The sequence below is a fragment of the Podarcis liolepis genome (assembly GCF_965112155.1).
Source record: "Podarcis liolepis genome assembly, chromosome: 7".
Taxonomy (NCBI): domain Eukaryota; kingdom Metazoa; phylum Chordata; class Lepidosauria; order Squamata; family Lacertidae; genus Podarcis; species Podarcis liolepis.
The window spans coordinates 88,153,095-88,174,423 of NC_139561.1; the positions used below are offsets into that span (position 1 = coordinate 88,153,095).

The 21,329-nt window shown below is 51.9% G+C and overlaps 1 protein-coding gene across 11 annotated transcripts in view; it reads right to left on the reverse strand.

Annotated features, from left to right (window-relative positions):
* The window catches only part of RYR1 (ryanodine receptor 1), a 208,177-nt gene that overhangs the window by 4,434 nt on the left and 182,414 nt on the right, over positions 1 to 21,329 (reverse strand). For 4 of the 11 annotated variants that reach the window (XM_083515697.1, XM_083515698.1, XM_083515699.1 and 1 more), the window contains 17 exons: positions 20,335 to 20,439; positions 18,525 to 18,554; positions 15,681 to 15,710; positions 15,049 to 15,130; positions 13,453 to 14,750; positions 12,922 to 12,992; positions 12,297 to 12,504; positions 11,436 to 11,522; positions 9,648 to 10,048; positions 8,297 to 8,339; positions 8,037 to 8,167; positions 7,789 to 7,849; positions 6,019 to 6,165; positions 5,215 to 5,349; positions 3,874 to 4,030; positions 3,699 to 3,763; positions 1,742 to 1,842 (listed from right to left, as the gene is read on the reverse strand). In XM_083515697.1, the coding sequence (XP_083371823.1) occupies positions 1,742 to 1,842; positions 3,699 to 3,763; positions 3,874 to 4,030; positions 5,215 to 5,349; positions 6,019 to 6,165; positions 7,789 to 7,849; positions 8,037 to 8,167; positions 8,297 to 8,339; positions 9,648 to 10,048; positions 11,436 to 11,522; positions 12,297 to 12,504; positions 12,922 to 12,992; positions 13,453 to 14,750; positions 15,049 to 15,130; positions 15,681 to 15,710; positions 18,525 to 18,554; positions 20,335 to 20,439 (3,152 nt within the window). The remainder of the gene's footprint in view (positions 1 to 1,741; positions 1,843 to 3,698; positions 3,764 to 3,873; positions 4,031 to 5,214; positions 5,350 to 6,018; positions 6,166 to 7,788; positions 7,850 to 8,036; positions 8,168 to 8,296; positions 8,340 to 9,647; positions 10,049 to 11,435; positions 11,523 to 12,296; positions 12,505 to 12,921; positions 12,993 to 13,452; positions 14,751 to 15,048; positions 15,131 to 15,680; positions 15,711 to 18,524; positions 18,555 to 20,334; positions 20,440 to 21,329) is intronic. The other 7 variants (XM_083515696.1, XM_083515704.1, XM_083515695.1 and 4 more) reach the window with 2 other exon arrangements.

The window sequence follows — 21,329 nt, forward strand, 5'->3', positions numbered from 1 at the left end:
GCAAGTCCTAGGCTCTGTGGTTTAACCCACAGCGTCACCCGTGTCCCGTGCTAGGAAAAGAGCCCCCAAATCTCTCCGTCCTTCCATGCCAGGAATGCAGGTTGGGGAAATCTTGGCTCCCAGCTAAGAGATCGGCAGCCCCTTTGCCACGCTTGCAGCTGCAGCACCCGGGGAGTGGAAAGCTTTTTGGAGAGGCTGCTTCATGGCTGATAAGGGTTGCTGTTTGCATGCAAGGCTTTTCTTGACCAGCATAGAGAAGGGGATGCTGGGGGGGGGGAGGATAATTTGCCAGTACGCTTCCTGTGCTCCCAGTTGCAGCTTCCCTCACCCCTTGCAAGGGCAGCTGCTGGGTGGCGTGACACCCGTCCCCATTCTGCTTGCCAAACAGACGTTCCTGGTTCTTCCCACGCACGATGTGCAAGTTCACGCAGGTGTAGCCATCACTTGATGGGTGCAACGTCAAGGGATGTGTTGCACATATTAAATACCTGTGGCAGGTGGCTTCTGTACCATCTCAAGCGCAACTCTTTTCTCTCTGTGTGTGTGTGTGTGGTTGGGGCATTCCATGAGACACACCTGCATGGGTGAATTTGCCCTTTAAAACAGCCCCCAGCCCCCCATGCTTATCACATTATGCCTGTCAAGGAGAACCAGGACTGCAGCTACTGAGCTTGGAGGGGCCTCTGTCTCTGACTAGGGAGGTAAGAAGGCTTCATTCTCCATTGCACCCTGTGCTTGTCACAGCTGTAGCAAAACTTCCACTGCAGTTTATCTTCTGCCCAGTGGCGTAGCGTGGGTTGCCAGCACCCGGGGCAAGGCAAATAATTTGCGCCCCCTAACCCGTGGATTTTAGCAGGGGGCAGAGAGCTGCGAGTGCAGCCGCCCCCCCTGCACCCCCCACGCTACGCCACTGCTTCTGCCAAAAACTATGTTATTTATCTTGTGGTTAAATTAGGTAATTTGTGAAACTGAAATAATAAATTGTGTTGTAATTGTGGAAGATAACTATGCGTGACTGCTAGTTTGTGCATAAAGGGGTAAAGGACCGTAGAATTGTATCGCTAGATAGAATCAGCTAGGTCACATCCCTTCACTTCCAGAGAGGGAGGAAGTGAAGCCTTTCTACTTCCTCTCTCTCTCTCTCTCTCTGCATTATGTACTCCATTAAAAAGGATGTACGTGAGCTTGCTATCCAAGAATATTCTGCCTGCGTTTCTTCTTGCGGCTGCATGGAACGCTGCATGTATCAGACCTATGAATCTGTAAGTAAAGCATTTAAAACTTACTTAGCAGTATGTGGTCTGTTGCATGTGAAAGGGATAGAAAGAGGGGAGCGTTGCAAATGGGATAAGAAAGGTCTAACAACTTCTATTCCTACCACTTCTCTGTGCTGCTTATATTTGTGAGTTGAATACTCTGCTCCTGGGGCTCCTTGCATTTTGAATCCAGGCCCCCAGCTATTTCTTTTAGCTGTTCACCCATACCTGGGTCCACAGGGATTTATATTTTCTCCACAGTTATTCCACCCCATTAATTGCAATGCGTAGGATACTCAACACAAACAGAGCATGGGAAATGCAACCGATTGCACAATGTGGATTGAAGGCAGCAACAACTAGCTCGATGTCTGTTCTGGACGTGGGATGAATCAGTGAACATTGAAGAGAATCCCCCCCCCCCACCCGCTTCCAGTTTGGTTGGAATCCCCTGAACATCCCCGCTTCCCCAGCCAGCTGCTCACATGTAATTTGCCAAGTTGTGCTCCTCCAGCGTGTGGGTCTCAAAGCCGTGCGGCGTCGTGTCAAAATAGTCGCTGCCGATTCCACAGATGAAACATTTGGTCTGCCAGGATGGAAGCAACAGTGTGAGAAGACAGCTGAAGGCAAAGAGGGAGCTAGGGTCCTGTCTCTCCACAATGGGTCAAGCCAACCCCAACCCCAACTGAAGCCACAGAATCACAGAATCCGAGAGTTGGAAGGGATCCTGAGGATCCTGTAGCCCAGCACCCCGCAATCCAGGAATGTGCAACTGTCCCTTATGGGGATCAAACCTGTGACCGTGTGCTATCAGCACCATGCTCTAACCCGGGGTGGCCAACTCTCAAGAGACTGATCTACTTTCAGAATTAAAAACTGGCAGTGATCTACTCTAGTTTTTTGGGGTTCAGCTCAATTTTGGGGGGTTAAAAAAAGCTTTTTGGGGGGAGGAAGTTCCGTTTTTGGGGAACAAAGGCAAGGGACAAAGGGGTACAGTCACTCACAAAAAGATCGCTATGGATCAAAACAGCAGCGCAGAGGAAGCTCTGTCTTCCCTTGCAGAAATCATACAACAGGGCGGGGCAGGAGTCAGTTTTAGCCACGCTAAGGGAGCCAGATATCGACCGCAATCTACCAAAACCTCATGGGGATCTACCAATAGATTGCGATCCACCTGTTGGACATCCCTGCTCTAACTCATGGGTAGGCAAACTAAGGCCCGGGGGCCGGATCTAGCCCAATCGCCTTCTAAATCCAGCCCGCGGACGATCAGCGTGTTTTTTACATGAGTAGAATTTGTTCTTTTATTTAAAATGCATCTCTGGGTTATTTGTGGGGCATAGGAATTGGTTCATCCCCCCCCCCCAAAAAAAATATAGTCTGGCCCCCCACAAGGTCTGAGGGATGGTGGACTGGCCCCCTGCTGAAAAAGTTTGCTGACCCCTGCTCTAACCAGCTGAGCTGTCCTTCTATGTTTCCATGCATGAAATCCCTTCCTCCCGCAGTGTGAAGATTATCAGGAGTCCCCAGAGTTGACCATGTCTGTGTTCCCTCCCAGGGGATGCCTCATGCCCCTCCTTTTCACCTTTTGCTAAAAAGAAAAGGCATTTTACTTTTGGAGATATATGCAGTTTATATACCGCATTTTTCGCACCATAGGGCGCACTGGACTATAGGGCGCACCCAGTTTTTAGGGGGGGAAATCAAGAAAAAAATATTTTTCCCCAAGCCAACGCAGCGAGCGGGATGGATCCTGCTCTCTGTTTTGGCTTCCCCAGGAGAGGCTGCGTGGGGCTAAAGAATCCATAGCCCCGTGCAGCCTCTCCTTGCCGGGAGACGCTGCGCAGGGCTTTCCTGGCTTTTCTGGGAGGTGGAGGGATTCCCTCACCTTTCGCAAAACCGGCAGAAGCCGCGCACACTTTAAAAGGGCTGCACGGCTTCTTCTGGCTTTCCTGGGAGGTGGGGGGATTCCCTCACCTCTCGCAAAAGCCCGCAGAAGCCGTACAACCCCTTTAAAGAGATCGCGGCTTCTCCTTGCTTTTCTGGGAGGTGGGAGAAGCAACTGATGTGGCCAGTCAGTCCCTTCTCCCTCCTGGGGAAAAGCCCGCAAGAGCGCACGGAGCTTGTGTGCGGCTCTTGGGGGCTTTTCCCGACTGCCTCCCCCCTGCATTCGCTCCATAGGACGCACACACATTTTCCCTTGCTTTTTAGGAGAGAAAAAGTGCATCCTATGGTGTGAAAAATACGGTACTTAGGTAAAGTATATTTATGTCATGGCTGTTTTGCGTGGATTCCCCAGTCCCACAAAATACCTGGTCACGGGCCAGGGAGCCTCCCTGACAGACAACCTTCTCTGTGATAACTTTCTGATTGAAGCTGCCGGCTCGCCCCCCACCCTCCTATGGCTGGGAATGGAGGAGAGGAAGGAGGAGACCAGCTTACCTCCATGTCCTCCTTCACCTGCTCCTGCTGGTCTCTCAGCTCCCCAAAGGCGTCAATGATCAAACCTGGTGGACAGGAAGTCACAAAGGTAGGAAGACAGAGTTCAGGAGCCCTGGCGCAGACTCCGCCCCACACCCCCATGGGACATAATAACCATGACCCACACGGGACCTACCTTGGATGATGGCCAGCAGGATGACGATGACAAAGAAGAAGAAGGTGATGTCGAAGATGACGCGGTAAAGCTCGTATTCGTCACCTGCCGGGTCCTCGATCTCGTCACCGATGCCCCCGCCAGCACGCACCCCCACGTACATGTGAAACAGGTAACACTGTGGAGGAGAGGAGGGAAGAGGGAGGGAGAAGCTCAGGGGGCGTCGCATACGCAAGGCTTCTTCAGCATCATTTCTTTCACATATAATTTTTTATTAAATTTTCTGTTTTACAATTTAAAGCACTCATTTAAACATCCTTAAAACACTCTTCTTCTCTTTCCATGGTTCATTTTACATATCATAAATCCCTGCATATTTTACAGAAACTATACCATTCAGCACTCCATTATAACATCCATCATAACTTATTTACACAGTTGAATTTATCTTAATAAAGCGTTTTCAGTCGTACACTGTTATTTCCCATATACTTCATAAACGTTTTCCAGTCTTCTCTAAACCTATGTTCTTCTTGTTCTCTATGTTAAGTCTGCAAGCTGTGCATATTCTGTCAACTTAAGCTGCCACACTTCTTTGGTTAGGACCTCACTCGTTTTCCATTTGGGGGCTAACAGAACATGGGCCGCAGTAGTGGCATACATAAATAACCTTTTGTTGACACCTGGGGGTTTCAGTTTGAATTATGCCCAACAGAAAAGACCCTGGTTTTTTTTAGAAAGTACTTTTAAACACCCCCCCCCAATTCATTATGGATCATTTCCCAATACTCTTTTACCCTTTCACAAGTCCACCACATATGAAAGAATGTTCCCTAAGAGGCAGCATTTCTGACCGTGTCACCTTGGCAACATGGAAAACTATCTTACATTTTCCTCTCTGCTGGGTAGTAATGGGGGAGTTGTCTCATATGAATCCGCCCCCCTCCCAATCTGGCATTTCCAGAAAGACTTGAACGCCCAGGATCTGTTTCTTAAACATTAAGTACTGGCCCCGCCCCACTTGGGGACAGTGGCAGTCTGACGTTCACCCTGCTCTTGCAACAAGAGATGTGTGGACACTGAGACGCTCTTTGCACTCTCCACTTGAGCTTCCCTGAACATTCTTGCCCTCCCAAATTTCGCCGGCTTTAGGAAAAAGTCGGCGGCATCTGTTGGGAGTCAAAATGGTTCTCCTATTGTATCAGCAGCCTGTTGCACCTGCTGGACCAGAAGTGATGGCAGAGCCCAGGGAACGTGGGCGGTCGCTGTAGGAAGCAAAGCCGCTTTCCAACAGATTTAAGCCCTTTTTTGGGGGGGGGGACAAAGCCAAAAAAGCATGGGAAGCCTCTGTCCTTGTCTTACCGTCATCATGTCGTCACATTTCATGTCAGGCTCATCTTCATCCTCGCTCTTGTTGTAGAACTTGCGGAAAAAGTTGAAGGCGACCACGGTGTAGAGGTAGACGACCACGGCCAAGAGCCCCACCGTCATTAGAAGCTGGGGGAGAAAGAGGCCACACATGTGAGAGGAGGTCCATTATCATGCAGCAAATGATGTCCCAGATGTCATACTGGTTGGACACAGAGGAGTGGTGGGAGGAACCGGATGGGGGACTCCCAAGGGAAGAAGGCTCAGAGCCCGGGGAGTGGTGGTGGGGCAAGGATGAGTGGTCAGAGGGAGCAGACTGGGAGGCGGAAGATGAAGAGGTAACAGGGCTTAGTGAGCGGGAAGAGGCGGTGGCAGAGAGCAGTCCAGAAGTAGAGGCAGAAGCAGAGGCTGGAGAGGAGGGAGGGGCAAGAAGCAGAGATGGGTCAGGCTGGTGAAGAAGCCAGGAGGTCCTCTCCTCCTCCTGCAACCAGCTCCCTTCCCCCCGGTCTCCCAAAACCAGGAGACGCGTGAAGTGGGAGGAGCAAAGGCAGGTACACAGGTGCAGTCTCAGATTGCTAGGGAAGGAACTTGGTGAGGAGGAGACTTAGGCAGCTGTGGGGAATGACTTTCAGTCTTAATGGTTGTGCAATCGGCTTTTCCAGATGTGAAACCCAAATTTTGGCATTGCACAGTATATATAAATAAAAAACAGTGAGGAAGGCGAAGGGGTGGGAGGGGTGCGTACCATGAGCCAGGGTGGCTCCCCCATTTGATGTGAGCGCCCCACAGCCCCGCTACCTGTTTGCCGTTGTGGGTGACAGACGAGAGGATGGTCCTTAGGGTCTTGACGCCCATGGCGATGTCCAGGAGGTGGGAGGCGAAGAAGAAGTTGTTGTAGTGGCCGAGAACGGACATCACCATGTACCAGAAGAGGTACAGGAAGGACTGCAGCGGGGAGAGACACGGATGGGTTGAGACAGAGGCAGGATGGAGAGCGAGGGCATAGTGGGACACCCAGGCTGGGAGAAAGGGGTGGAAGGTTTTGATGCCGTCCTCTCAGCTTAGCAGATGCAGGGCTGCAGCATCAGATGGCTCCCAGCCCACGGGCCACCCCACCAGCCACTTCTACTCTACTGCCAGTTCACGAGGCAAAAGATGATCACAGGTGAGTACCATCCACTAAGAATAGGGCTTGGAAGGATGCCCCACTCAGGGTGGGGTGGGAGTTGGCCTGTGTTCTCCTCACTTGCTAATCTCCGACCTGAAAACCTACCGCTGACCAGGACTTTACTTGGTAGGGTGGGGGGTATTGTTTTGGTTCATTACAATGGTACGGATTTTTGTGTTTTTATATTGTAAACTGCCCTGTGATCTTCGGATGAAGGATCATAAACAAACAAACAAACGGTCGATCCTGCCCAGCCAAATACACGTTCAGAACTCCACAACATCAGTATCTGAGTCAACTAGATTAGTTTTATTCTGATTCAGTTATTCTGGTTTTCAAGCAATTTAGATATCTGGGCACTTTTTGTTTCTGCAGAAGGAAACGGACAGTAGACGCAGGGGCGGAGGAAGGGGGTGCGTCGCCCCGGGTGTCACCACTGAGGGGAGTGACAAAATGGCAGGCAGCACTCACCGCGGGGCCTGCAGTGCACCAGAACCACGTGTCTCTCCTGGGAGTGACACAGTGGCTCGGGCGTCCGCAGGCTCCGTGCTGCCTCAAAAGGTCTGCCCGCCGCCTCCCCCCCAGCTGTAGGGCGGCTGAGTGGGAAGAGGCACGCAGACTCCTCAGATTCCCTGCCAAGCATCCTGCCCCGGCTTGCCCCGCCCCTGCGGGTGGCTGGCCACGCCCCTGGGCACAGGGCACACGCGCCGCCCCAGGCGGGATAGAGAGGTGTATGCAGCCTTTTCATTGCAAGTATGAGGTCTAGAATCTCTGCTTCTGTCTTTTTAGGGGAGAACTATGATTCTCTATGGGACGAGGGTGGCGCTGTGGGTAAAACCACAGAGCCTAGGACTTGCCGATCGGAAGGTCGGTGGTTCGAATCCCTGCAACGGGGTGAGCTCCCGTTGTTCAGTCCCAGCTCCTGCCCACCTAGCAGTTCAAAAGTACACCAGTGCAAGTAGATAAATAGGTACCACTCCGGTGGGAAGGTAAACAACGTTTCCATGCACTGCTCTGGTTCGCCAGAAGCGGCTCAGTCATGCTGGCCACGACCCGGAAGCTGTACGCCGGTTCCCTCGGCCAATAAAGCAAGATGAGCGCCGCAACCCCAGAGTCAGGCACGACTGGACCTAATGGTCAGGGGTCCCTTTACCTTTACCTTTACCCTTAGGATTCTCTGGGCACTGAATTATGTTGAACTGTCTTAGATGTAGAGATAGGGAATTCCCCTTGCAGGCGAAGCCCTCGCATCTCCCCCTGCTTACAGTGGGGATTGTGCTGGTCCGAATGGCATCCCTCCCCTTTAGCCAGTGTTTGCCAGGCTGTGGCACCAATTGGCATAAATACTGAACAGTTGAACCTCCCGCCCCCCAACCCTCTAACTGCATTTTCTCACTCACGTTGTCAGTGAAGATCACTCCGAATTTCCAGACCTTGTACTTGATGTCAATAGAGGTAATCCTAGCAGAAGAGAAAGGGGGGATAAGGAGGAAGCTCTGTGCAACTGTGCATGTAAATTCATACATTCCGTTTTGCTACGTGCATCCCAAAGGGCCTGTCCACACTTCCCCCTTGTCCCACGCTTAGGAAGCATAGGCCCAAGCAGCTTCGCCTTTGCCCCACTGCCAGCTCTGCCCATCCTCCTCACCATGTTATGAGAGACGTGTCTGGCTCAGTTTTTTTCTCGTTCTGCGCTGTGATTTCCAGACTGGCCAGATCTATTCCCAGTAGTTCTGCAATTCTCTCCCGCCCGTAGATGTCACCGTATTTGTTTAGCACCTGGAGGGAGGGAGGGGGGGATGTGGTTAAGAAAAGATGGGCTCTCCATCTTGTTAACCACCTCTGCCTTAGATCAGGAGAGCCCAAGGCCTTTGTTTCTGTAGCCTAGACAATGGTGGAAGATCTCACCTTTCTCTTGATGAATTTGTCCCAGTAGTTGCTTGGGAATGACCTGGCAAGGGGAGAGAAGAGGGGGACAAAACCCATTAAGAATACCATTCGTTCCTCCTGCTCCGATGAAGCCTCCCTGACCTGCCAGGGCCATTTCCCTCCCTCCCTCCCTCTGCAAAACCCACTTCTCCCCAAAAGTCCTTCCACCTGACCCTCTTCACTCAGCCAATCTTCTCCCCCTCCCCACTCTTTAACTGGCAACTCTGGACCTTCCTCCTCACTTGTCAGAATCATGTCTGTTTAATAAAGACTCTCAGCCTTCCAACCTGTTGCGTTGGCCCACTCAGCCCAGCTTTCTGTTTCTGTGAGTGGCCAGCTCAAGTAGGAAGCTCTCAAGCCTGGGTGCAAGGGCTGGCCTTCCCCTGCACTTATCCACAGCGCCCTCTCCGAACAAGGAGGCTTTCTTTTAGCTATCCGTGGCATAAGAGCCATCAACAGGCAATATCCCACCATGAGTTTTTGCCTGGCCCCTTTGCTCCTCTGCAAACTTGTTTGGCCACCGCCGCATCTTGTGATGGCAAATAAATAAATAAATAAATAAATAAGTAAATAAATAAATAAATATTATTTATACCCTGCCCATCTGGCTGGGTTTCCTCAGCCAGTCTGGGCATCTCTCAACAGAATATTAAAAGCACAATAAAACATCAAACATTAAAAACGTCCCTAAACAGGGCTGCCTTCAGATGTCTTCTAAATGTCAGATAGTTGTTTACAGTGGTGCCTCAGGTTACATACGCTTCAGGTTACATACGCTTCAGGTTACAGACTCCGCTAACCCAGAAATAGTACCTCAGATTAAGAACTTTGCTTCAGGATGAGAACAGAAATTGTGCAGCGGTGGTGCGGCGGCAGCAGGAGGCCCCATTAGCTAAAGTGGTGCTTCGGGTTAAGAACAGTTTCAGGTTAAGAACGGACCTCCGGAACAAATTAAGTACTTAACCCGAGGTACCACTGTATTTCCTTGACGTTTGACGGAAGGGCGTTCCACAGGCAGGGTGCCACTGCCAAGAAGGCCCTCTGCCTGGTTCCCTGTAACCTTACTTCTTGCAGGGAGGGAACTGCCAGGAGGCCCGCGGAGCTGGACCTCAGTGTCCGAGCTGAATGACAGGTGCCCTGTGCCAAGCGGTGCTGGCCTGTCCAGAACCTCCTTGCCAGTTGGTTTTGCCCTATTGCCCCGAGGAGGGTTTAGCCCAGTTGTACTCTGGGAAGCCCTCTCCCCTCTTTCTGAACCTTTAGGAGGCGGGGCTGTTGCCCAGAGGGGGAGGAGCTGCTGCTTAGCCCCTCCTCTCCCCACAGATGGACTCACGGAGCATTGAGCACCAGGCGGTCCCACTGCCCCTTGATGTCGTCGTCCTCCGGCTGCTCCGTGATGTAGAGGCCGTCAAACTCCAGCTTCCGCGCCAGCTCCTTCTCGCGCTTGAAGATGACCAGCGGCACCTTCAGGCAGTTGTAGCCGATGATGCAGAGGAAGGCCACCAGCGTGTGGAAGATGGACAGGAACTGCAAGGCTGGCTGCATGTAGCCTGTGCTCTCCTCCAGGAAGAAGTAGACCACGCTGTCTTCGTCGTCCTCATCCCCGTTGCCGTTCCCATCCCCGCCGTCGTCGTCCCCGCCACCAAAGCCAGAGCTGCCTCCAGAGCCAGACTCCAGATCCCCATCGAAGCCGGAGCCCTCAAACTCCTCCTCGCCGGGAGGGGTGTTGGAAACCTGGGAATGGCAAGAGAGGAGGAGGTTGGGATGGAAAGTTGCGACCCTAGAGCCGGGAAGGTCTCAGGCTTACAGCTTAGCCACCAGGTCAGGGCTGGGGGACCTTTCTTCAGCCTGAAGGTCATGTTCCCTTCTGGGTCAGAGGCAAAAGTTGGTGGAGCAAAGGATGCGAGCTTTGCCTTCATGTGACAGGCTAGTTTCTGCTCACATTGTCAAGTGCCCCTCTCTGGCACTGTGATAGTCTGGGATTCGGACTCGGGTGCTGAACCTGAGGGATCCCAGCCTGCACAGGATTCCCCGCCTCCAGAACCAGCTGAGCCGGGGCTGGGGCTTGAGCCTGAAGGGTCCTCACCTGTGTGGGATCCTCAGGTGCAGGCATCAGCTAAGTCTGATGGAGGTGATGGAGGACCCATTGCCTGCTGGTGCTCCACTCTCAGCCCCATCAGAGGAAGCTGAGGTTGCCTCTGGGTCCGGTAACCCTCCAGCCTCTCCTGAGCTGCAGAGGCTCAGGGCAGAGAGGCGGAGGGAACTAAGTTCACGCCGGAGGAGTGCTCGCCTCCAGGCCAGGAGAGGCAAGTCACCAGAGGATCGGGGGGGGGGGGCTATGCCTCGGGGCAGATAAAAGCCAGCCAGCCCCAGACCCAAGTTGCAGGAGCAACATTGTTGGTTGCTAGTTCCTGCCTGAACCCTGTTCTGCTTTCCTGCCTGAGCTCCTGACCCGCCCTGGCTCCCTGCTTGCAAGCCTGTTCCTGACTTCACCCGACTCCCTGCCCTGCACCCAGCTTCAGCTACTATGGACTGCCTCCTCGTTGCACCTTTGACCACGGACCGGACTTGGACCTCGCCTCTTGGGTAACCCACAGGACCAACACAGGCACCCAGGCAAGCAAGAGGCACGAGCTGAGTCCAAGGACACGATCCAGCCGGGGGGGGGAGCACTTGGGGTGCAAAGCAGGGCCAGAGAGGGGTGTGGGATGGGGAATGTGCCAAAACCAGAGAGAGAGAGGTCTATGGGGGGCACATTTGCCCTGCAGGTCTGAGGGTCCCTACCCTGGCAAGAGTTCTTGGTTTCCAACCATTTGCCCTCCCAAAAGCTGTGCCCAGTTGTTTTGGATCCCAGGATGATTTGTTACTGTTGTGGTGGCTATTAAAATTTATTATGCACCGTACACCCTTGGGGAAGGTTGCAACTATTTAAAATATGGCATGAAAAACCTACAGTGCGGGGAAAATATGTCATTGCGCACAACCTGCTTTCTCCCACTTGTGCACTTCCCAAACTGCAGCCTGGATCCGTCCTCTGGCCTGCATTAACTTGTCAGACTAATTCTCCTCTTGAATCCAGGGTGCCCCATCTGTCCCTTGGCAGATCTCCAGACCTACTTACCTTATAGAAGAGCAAAATGAAGTTGATAGCAAAGGCCAGGAAGAGGGCGAGGAAGCGGAGATTGTAGAAATTCCTGGACAGGTAATTCTGCAGAGAGGGTGGATAAGAGGAGAAGAACAATGTGGGCGTGCATGTCCTTAGGAACATCGGGAAAGCCCTGCTGGACCAGGCCAAAGGGCCACAAAGACCTCCCCAAGCAGCTGGTATTCAGAAGCAGACGGACTGCGGAAGCAGAAGAACATCCCTGTGCCTAGCAACCACGGACAGTCTCCATTAATTGGTCCAACCGCCCTTTGAAAACATTGATGGCCATTGCCATATGGTTGTGGGAGGAGAGTCCATAGTTCAACTCTACAGTGGGTGAAAAACCGCCTCCTTTGTGGCGTTTTGGGTTAAACCACAGAGCCTAGGACTTGCCGATCAGAAGGTCAGCGGTTCGAATCCCCGCGACGGGGTGAGCTCCCGTTGCTCAGTCCCTGCTCCTGCCAACCTAGCAGTTCGAAAGCACACCAGTGCAAGTAGATAAATAGGTACCGCTCCGGAGGGAAGGTAAACGGCGTTTCCGTGCGCTGCTCTGGTTCGCCAGAAGCGGCTTAGTCATGCTGGCCACATGACCCGGAAGCTGTACGCCGGCTCCCTTGGCCAATAAAGCAAGATGAGCGCCACAACCCCAGTCGTCCGCGACTAGACCTAATGGTCAGGGGTCCCTTTACCTTTGTCTGTCTCCCATGGTTCAGCTCCAATGGATGGTCCCACCGGGTTTTAGCATTATGACCCAGGGAGGAAAACGCCCCCCCCCTTCTCTACATGACGCATAATTCAGAAACGTGGAGCCCAAATGTCTCTGGTCATCTCCCTTACCAGGAACTTTGTCCTCTGGATCTCCAGCTCGTTCCAAAACTCCGAGCCTCCTTCCTCTGCCTGCTTCTTGTCCCTCTGGGCCACCTTCTTCTTCTGCTTGGCTGGTGGCTCCTCCTTCTCTTTGGGCTTCTCCTCCTCCTCTTCCTTCTCCTCCTCCTTCTTCTTCTCTTCTTCCTCCTCCTTTGCTGCCTTCTCTCCATTTTCAGCACTGGGAGGGACAAGGGGGGAGGTGGAGAGAAAACTTGAAAGACACACCACCTTTGCCACCCTGTATTTGAACCCTGTATTTGAACCCCTCTCCAGCTTAAATGGGCCACACACCATGGGAAGCCAATGCGTCGCCCCCCTCAATGTTGTTGTGCTTCAACTCCCATCAGCCCCATCCACATGGCCAGCAGCAAAGGATGATGGGAGCTGGAGTGCAGCAACATCTGGAGTTCACCGCGCTGGCTTCCGTATTTTTGAGACCTTGAGGGATGGCAACTGGCTGCTTTTAAAAGTAAACATAAAGGGCTAAGGTTCTCAGGAACATCCTGCTCCCAGCACCACCCCTCTGGTTTTCTCCCCTGCAAGCCCCAGCTTAATCCAGAGTGTGCAATCCACTTTCACCAAGCACGGCACTCACTCAGCTTTCTCTGGTTCCACGGGAGGCTCCTCAATCTTCTCCGGCTCTGCCTCCCCTTCCTCTCCTTCCACCTAGAGAGTCACAAGAAGATGGGTTGGTGAGCGAATTGGTGCCACAAGGCGGCTGGGAGCAAAACGAGTTTGTGGGCATCATAGCTGCACGCAGGGGGGTTTATTGCATGCCAGTGAGCAGCAGGGACCAAGGGCTATCTCCAGCTAAGTCCTACTTGGAGAAAACCCATTGAAAGTAATGGACCCGTTTATATATTGTGGGTGAAACTCCTCAGAGGGACTTAAGAGCGACAGTTTTGCGAGATGGAAAGAGCGATGCTATCTATGAAGGCGATGATATATGGAAACCATCTCGATTTGAGGAATGGAAGAACGGGAAATTTACACAGGATTATTATTATTATTGGTGTTTATCGGCTTAAGGAGACTATCAGAAGAGATCATAAAGCCTCATCTCCTCCTAGAGAGACCCTAGGAATTCCCACCACTATTCAGGCACCGCCTGAAGCCCTATACGTACTCCCAGTTTCCTCTTGAGGATGGGCGATCCTTCGGGCGTAGGGGGCTCCACTGGGGTCGTGTCCCCCATATCGCCAAGCCCGCCAGGCGCATCAGGAGCTGTGGATCGGAAATGCTCTTTCTTCATGTCGAAGCCCTCCCCCCCTTCAGCAGGCACGTCCTCCTTGCCGGGCTCCACTATCTCTGCTTCCTCCCCTTCCTCAGCCTCCTGTTCAACTTCCTCGGAAGGGGCCACGTCTCCATGCACCTCGTCCTGCGTTGGGTCGGGCATGCTGGCCAACAGCTCCGTCATTGTGATCTTCTTGGCTTCCTCCACCAGGCCGCCCCCAAAGAGCGTGTTCCAGATGAGGAGGAAGATGCCCTTGGAAATGTTGTAGAAGAAGAGGAGGATGCTCATCAGAATGGTGTAGATGAAGGTGGCCACAGCCACGGCCATCTCCTTGACCGTCATCTGCTTGATCTTGCGGAGCTTCCGGCGGATGTTGCGGTAGGTGAACATGCGGAAGAAGTTTAACACGCTGTCCAAAAACTCCCCGAAGACCGAGGATGACTCCGATGGTGCCGACACCTTCTCGGCTTCCCCACCTTCTGCCCCTTCTCCTTCCTCTTCCTCCTCTTCCTCCTCCTGGCCCTCCTCCTCTGAAATCTGTGCCGCGATCTGCATCTCAAAGATGGTGTCCTCGCAGAAGTTGATGAAGAGCTCCATCTTCTCCGACTCGCCCCCCTCGTTGACCACGTCAAAGATGAACTGCCGCTTGGACTCCTTGACCTGGGGCATCTCCCACTGGGCCTTGTTGGTCTCGCTGATCTCGAAGTAGATGCGCTCAATGCGCTTGCTGGCGCCCATGATCTCGATGCGGCCCAAGTAGGGGCTGAAGTAGTTGAGGATGCATTCCGCCAACTCCAGGAAGGTCTTCAGGCGGTTGTCGTGCGGCATGTGCTCTGAGAGATTGGTCAGCAGCACAGCGATGTTGAAGCCGATATCCTTGGCGGGCTCTTGGAATCGATCGGCAAACTCCTCATAGTCGATCATCTCGTTCTCATCGGCCTCCGAGCAAGAGAGCAGGAACTGGATCTCGGACGGCGTGTACTGCTTTTGGCTATCCATGGCTTTCTGGAAATCCTTCTTGGAGATGAGACCCCGCGGGTCTGTGATGTAGTCTCGGAAGGCGTCCGATGCTACAATGTCCTTCAGCTTCAAGAACATGTCGAAGAACTTGAGAATCATCTCCACGTTACTGGAAGATTCCACCAACATGTCCACCATCTGCCGAGCGATGGTGCCGTTCACCACGTTCCCTGGGTAGGCACATAAAAAGTAAGGTTAGACGTGGGAATGAGAAGTGTGTTGGGGGTGGATACACAAGTGATGAGTGGGTGGGTGTTGCACTCATGTAAGCACTGTCAGGTGGATTCAGGGTGATTGAGATATGTGCAACTTATCTCAGTGGGTTGTAGCAGTTTGGCACACACACACACAGGATCCCACATTAAACTCCTAGCATCTCCAGGTAGAGCCAGAAAACACCCCTGTCTGCTCAGGGAAGCTGCCATGGAGCCCTGACTGGCTGTCCCCGCCCTGGCTAAGGAGTCTTACCTTCCAGAAGGGACAGCAACATCACCACCATGTCTTTCTGCAGATCCAGCAGCTCCTTCAGAAGCCCAATTTGGCTTGAATCCTGGGTGGGTGGGAGACATGGGAGATATTAAGTGCTGCGGAACCAGAGACATCTCTTCCAGTGTCTTGGAGGCCTCCGGACGCAGATCCCCTTCACCCCCACGCCCCACGTTCCACTTGTATTCTTAAGGCCCGGCCTTCCCTGGCCCTGTCACACCTGTTGGCTTCTAACAGGGCAATGGAAACCCGGTCACAACTAGGTGTGGGACAGGAAGGAGGGAGAGGTGGTGGCAGCCCATAGAGACCAAGGAGCGGGTCTCAACTTGGGCCATGAGCACTGTGGCCCATTCTTCAGGCCCCTGAGATGGTGCCACCCCAAGATGACCCCCTGAGGTCCCAGGGCACCTGGAACCGGAGCCTTAGAGGAGAGACTCAGATATATGAAGTCAGCTTAGGTACACAGCCGGCCACAGGGCACACTGTGACATGTGAGGGGAACACCTTACTCTAATGTGAGCATGCTGAGGAGGCCCCAGCCTCTCCTCCTCCTCCTCTGACTGAAGGACCACCCAAGAGCTGGGCCTCTGGAGAGGCAGGGACGCCCTTCTTACCTCAGGGTAGGATTCGCTCCGAAATTGATCCTCATGGGCAGCGCAACAAAGAGATAGTTTTGGTGAGGGGCGGAAATATCCCCCAGTGCCGCCCACCCAGCCTCTGCACCCCCATTTCCTAGCCTCGCCTGCTTGGGAAGAGGACACTGGGAGGAAAACACCCCTCTTGAAGGTCTTCCATGCCACTCCCTCCAGCGACTGGCATCACGGGCATATCTACACCGTAAACAAAGAAGACCTTCCCCTGGTGACAAGGCCTCTCTTGATTATATTTGCTATCTGCAGCCTCTCTGGCACAACTGCAGTTCCCTAGGAGAGGGACGGACTGTGAAACCAGCTTAGGGCTGGGAGTCTAGAATCGGGGAGGTGAGTACACTGGTTTCGGTTCAGAGGCCACGCGCTCCAGAGGCGCTTCGCCTCTTTGCCCGCAACTCCCAGCCGGCGTCAAGCCGAGAGAAGAGGGCCGGCTGCCAGCTTCAGTCAACGCCAACGCAAACCCTCCCCTTCGCCCTCAATGCCCGCGGCATGACAACATGAGCTAGGATGGGGCGTGAGCCAGCAAGCCAAAGCGGTGGCCAACCATGGAGCTCCTGACGACCCCATTTAATGGTGGTGGCTGGAGGAGGGGTCTGGAGAAGCATGGAGAAGCAGAAAAGACAGAAGGGGAGAAAGGAGGGCTGGGGTGATAAGCAAGGGCCAGCTGCTGCAGACCGAGAGGGGAAAGCAGACCAGGCCAGACCACCATATTCCCCTGCACTGAGGCATGATGGGAAAGAGCAACAGACATGTTTTTGGCTCTCCTGCATGGATCTACCAGCAAGGGCTGAGATTTTTCTTAAAGTGTGTGTGTGTACAGAATGGGGGAAGTGAGGTTTCCCAGTAAGACAGAGAAGTGGGCAGCTATAGGGTGAACTGGGGAGATTCTGAATAATAATAATAATAATAATAATATTATTATTATTATTATTATTATTTATACCCTGCCCTCCCTAGCCAGAGCCAGGCTCAGGGCGGCTAACACCAATAAAATCACAGTAAAAAACATAATGGGGGTGGGGAACCAATTTAAAATACAGGTTAAAATGCAGCCTCATTTTAAAAATAGCCGATAAATCAAGACCATAAGGGGAGGGAAACATAAGGGTCAGACTGAGTCCAAGCCAAAGGACAGGCGGAACAGATTTGTCTTGCAGGCCCTGCAGAAAGATGTCAAGTCCCGCAGGACCCTAGTCTCTTGGGACAGAGCATTCCACCAAGTCGGGGCCAGTACTGAAAAGGCCCTGGCCCTAGTTGAGACCAACCTAACCACCTTGCGACCTGGGACCTCCAAAGTGTTGTCATTTGTGGACCTTAAGGTCCTCCGCGGGGCATACCAGGAGAGGCAGTCCTGTAGGTACGTGGGTCCTAGGCCGAGGTATTATTTTATTTTCAAAAAAGGCTTCTGCCAGGCACTTTCCCTGCTGCTCTGGGTGTGTGCGTTGGGCCTCGCAGGTTAATGCAATGGGAAGGTGCCAGGGTTCTCAAACAATGAAGGTGTCAGGGTTCTGGCAACGACAGCAGCTGCCTTGTAGCGCACCCACCGTGACACCTTGCTAAAGTGTCTTCTCTGAAACCACGGGAGTGTCTGTGTGCATGTACATAGGTGGAGATGAGGCAGCAGAGTTCCATTTCACTGCGTAGCCTCCCCTCTCCGTCACCAGCAAAACCACATGCCCTTTAAAAATGTGTTTTTGGAAGGGGGTTATTGGGTTGTTTTTGTTCAGATCATGTATTTTGTGGTTTTATATTCTGATTTTATCCTGTGAACCTCCCTGAGACCTGCGGGTATAGGGGAGGTATATAAATTTAATTAATAATAATAATCATATAATTATGCAGAATTGTAAATAAAACAAGTGAAAAACAAATTACAGACATTTGCATAAATGTATGAGATAAAAGTATTCAAATACAGTGGTACCTCGGGTTAAGTACTTAATTCGTTCCGGAGGTCCGTACTTAACCTGAAACTGTTCTTAACCTGAAGCACCACTTTAGCTAATGAGGCCTCCCGCTGCTGCCGTACAATTTCTGTTCTCATCCTGAAGCAAAGTTCTTAACCTGAAGCACTATTTCTGGGTTAGTGGAGTCTGTAACCTGAAGTGTATGTAACCTGGAGTGTATGTAACCCGAGGTACCACTGTATGTTGGATGGAATTACCATATTTTTCTGTCTATAAGACACCCCCTTTTATAAGACTCTGATTTAAGAAAATGGGGGGGGGGGAGAGATCTATCAGTGTATAAGGAACCCCCCACCCAAATTTTGGACATTGTTTTTTAGGAAAAAGCCCTAGTCTTATACACGGAAAAATATGGTAATTTTCACAGGCTGAAATATCTACAGCAGGGTATATGTTGCCTGGCTGCAGAATCTTAATATCATTTAGCACAATGGTTGCAGAGTCTTATCCAGACCATTGTTCACACCTCCTTTGTCATGTGTTCAAAGAAAGGAAAGTCTGGCTTGACCTAGACAGCAGCTGGAGGGAGCAGATGAGGACTTAATCTAAAGGCCTCAGGACCCTTTTGGGTGTTTTTCCAGTGTGTGTGTGTGTGTGTGTGTGTGTTACTTAAATTGGTCTGGCCTGTCGAAAGGAGGAGTAGAGAAAAGGAGCCTAGGGAAAAGGAGGAGAAGTGGATGGGAAAGGAGGGGAAAAGAGAAAAAGAAGTGAAAGAGGACAGAAAGAAGGAAAGGAAGGAACCAAGAAGGATGGGTGGGAGGGAAGGAAGGAAGGAAGGAAGGAGCAGGCAGAGTGAGCAGGGCATGAGATGGCCACATACTACTACATAAAAGGTTCTTACGCCATTTCGAAGTCCTGGGGGTTGGGTCATCTGTCACACATCAGAATAAAAATGTTATTCAGAAACATTTTTAAGAACATTTTTGTATTTTGCCAGGTTTACCATCCAGCACGTTCCTTTGTTGCTTGGGGGTCAGAACAGGCTTGCCCTCCCTTCTCTGGGGAAAGGTGGGCGTGTGGGGTGGGGGAGAGGGGCAAGGGCAGGGAGGAAAAGGGACACCTGCGCATATCTTCATTCTCCCAGTGTGGTGGGGGCGGAATCTGCAGTGGGGAAGGACACTGAGCCTGGGCTTCAACCACTAGATTTCACAACCTCCGCAGCTCCAGGCTCTGGGTCGTACCAGAGCCCTTTCTATTGTGCATTCACGGTTATTTCTGCTTTTGATTGTAACAAGGGTGGCTGTATGCAGCCCTGCCTTCAGAATGGCTTGCACCTGTTTGCACATCGTTCCAGGAAGTGCGGATTTGATTGAACCGCCTTCTAAATGCAAACTTAAATTGAATTGCTCCCCCATTCCTAAATGGGACCGGCTGCTGCAAATAGATCTGGACAACCCTCTCTCTCTCTTTTCAAAATCCTAGGTGGATTCCAGTTCAGTGGAAGGGAGAGGCATTCACGACACAGGTCAGGAAAATGTGTGCATCTGTCTGTGTGGTATAAAGGAAGGCCAGATGGTGAAATACAAAAATGGTCCTTTTCAGGAGGAGGGATGCTCAAAGCTGTTGCTGAGAGATCAGGAGTGGAAGGGGTGGGGGTGGGGAGAGGCACAGAGCAGGGGAGCCTGGGGTTAGTGCAGAGATTAAAAGGGAGACCGCACCGCACGCAACCTCCCCTCCCCCATCCACCCCACATCTCACCCTATACTCGTACTTCCTGACAAGGCTTTCCCCTCCTGCTCCATCTTTCCATCCACCTCAAAGGTATGTTGCCAAAAGAATGGGGGCTTATCCAGACCCCAGTGAGGCAGGGAGCCAACCCTACAGTGCAAATTAGCAGAGGTACCTGTAGTCCCATTTCAAGTAAGCAGAGTCTAGCTAGAATTTTTTTTTAAGGAGTTTTACCGCAAAGGTGATGGCAGGTGGGGAGAAAAACTGCCTTTCTAAGGAAATGCACCAGACAGCGACCCAAACGCAGCCACTCTGCATTCACAGTTTGACTTCCATTTCCCCAAGCCTGGCTATAAAATGTAGAAAGAGATGGCTTTGTGCACCTAAGCTTGAGCTTGGGGTAGGACCAAGCTGGCAAACATTTGCTACTGGTTAGGAAAGATGGGATGCAAAAGCCTGGTTCCTTGATTCAAGAGATGGCCACCGATTTGAGAGTTTGGCACCCAAATCCAAAAGCCAGGCTTCTCTGCTGCCGTTGCATGGCTTCCAAAGTCAACAGTTTGGCAAGACAATGTGCAGAATATTAAGTTTTCCCTGCTTAGCCATTGATGTCTGGGACCCTGGGGCTTGTTCTTTCTTTGAAGCTGGCCAAGAAAGGCTGGAGGTCTTTAAGCAGAGGCTTGACAACCATATGTCAGGAGTGCTCTGGTGGTGTTTCCTGCTTGGCAGGGGGTTGGACTCGATGGCCCTTGTGGTCTCTTCCAACTCTTCTATGATTCTATGGTTCACAGTTGTGGGGCTTGGCTGTGGAGCACGCCACACAGCCTTGCATATCTTCCATGCGCTAAGACCTTGCTCGCTCTATCTGCTCAGGATACTCTTCCTCAACCGCTGCTCATGAACAACCTCCAAGATATTCCCTACCCTCTTGCCCCTTGCCAGGGTTCAGACAATAACTTGCACTCGCTCGTTTTCGCTTTTACCTGAGCCAACTTCATCATCATGTGAGCAAAGACATGGAGGAAGCCAATGACAGCGTCCCACAGCCTGCTGTGTGCCAAGCTCTGCTGGTTCCCAGTGCACGGTCCCTGGCGAGGAAGGGGGAAATAATGGAGTGAAGAGATCCGATTTATACCTAGGAGTCTGAACAAAGGGCTGCTGAAGATGATCTGTGCATGGGGCATTCGTCCTGCCCAGCTTATACACAGCTCAGTGTGGGGTAAATCGTCACATGGGAGCCTCAGAAAGGAGGGGCTATGCACTCCAGAAAAGGATGGAGAGGTGAGGGAGCTGGATAGATGCAGGGCACCCCCTGGGATAGAGGATTTCCCTTTGATGACATCCATGAATGAATGAATTTATTATTTCGGTCACAGACCAGTTCCAGCCCACATACAATATCAAGGAGGTCATAAAACGAAATAGGGGTACATATGAATTTGCAATTAAGTATAACAGGGGCAATACAGATATAGCAACAGTTAAAAAATATATAAATTAAAACTTAGTCACTAACATATAAGCTAAAATTATCACTTAAGGCCTTAATCATTATGATAGCACAGCTTGTTCCCTACGTTTTATGGCAATCGCACAGAATTTGGCTACCCTTAGCGTGATCTCAGGATCCTTGTCCTCTACAAGGGATTTTAGACACTGAAGTTCGGATTCATTTGGAGATTTTTGCATAGCGGGGTAATAAATACCGAGCGTGTATCCCCTGTAGAATCGGCAGCGTAACAAGGCATGAGAGACAGTTTCTACCTCCATCAAGCCGCAGGGGCAGACTCGTTCCACGTATGGTTTACGCTCGAATCTGCCCTGCAATAAGGGAGATGGCAGAACGTTGAATCCATCTTTCTCAAGAGACAATGGAGTGTGCTTCTGGGGGTGAAGTTAAACTGCTGAGTTAGCAGCACCAAAGTGACCTCCCCAGGACACAAGCCTGGGCACTCTGGGTGGAGGTCCTGGGCTGCCC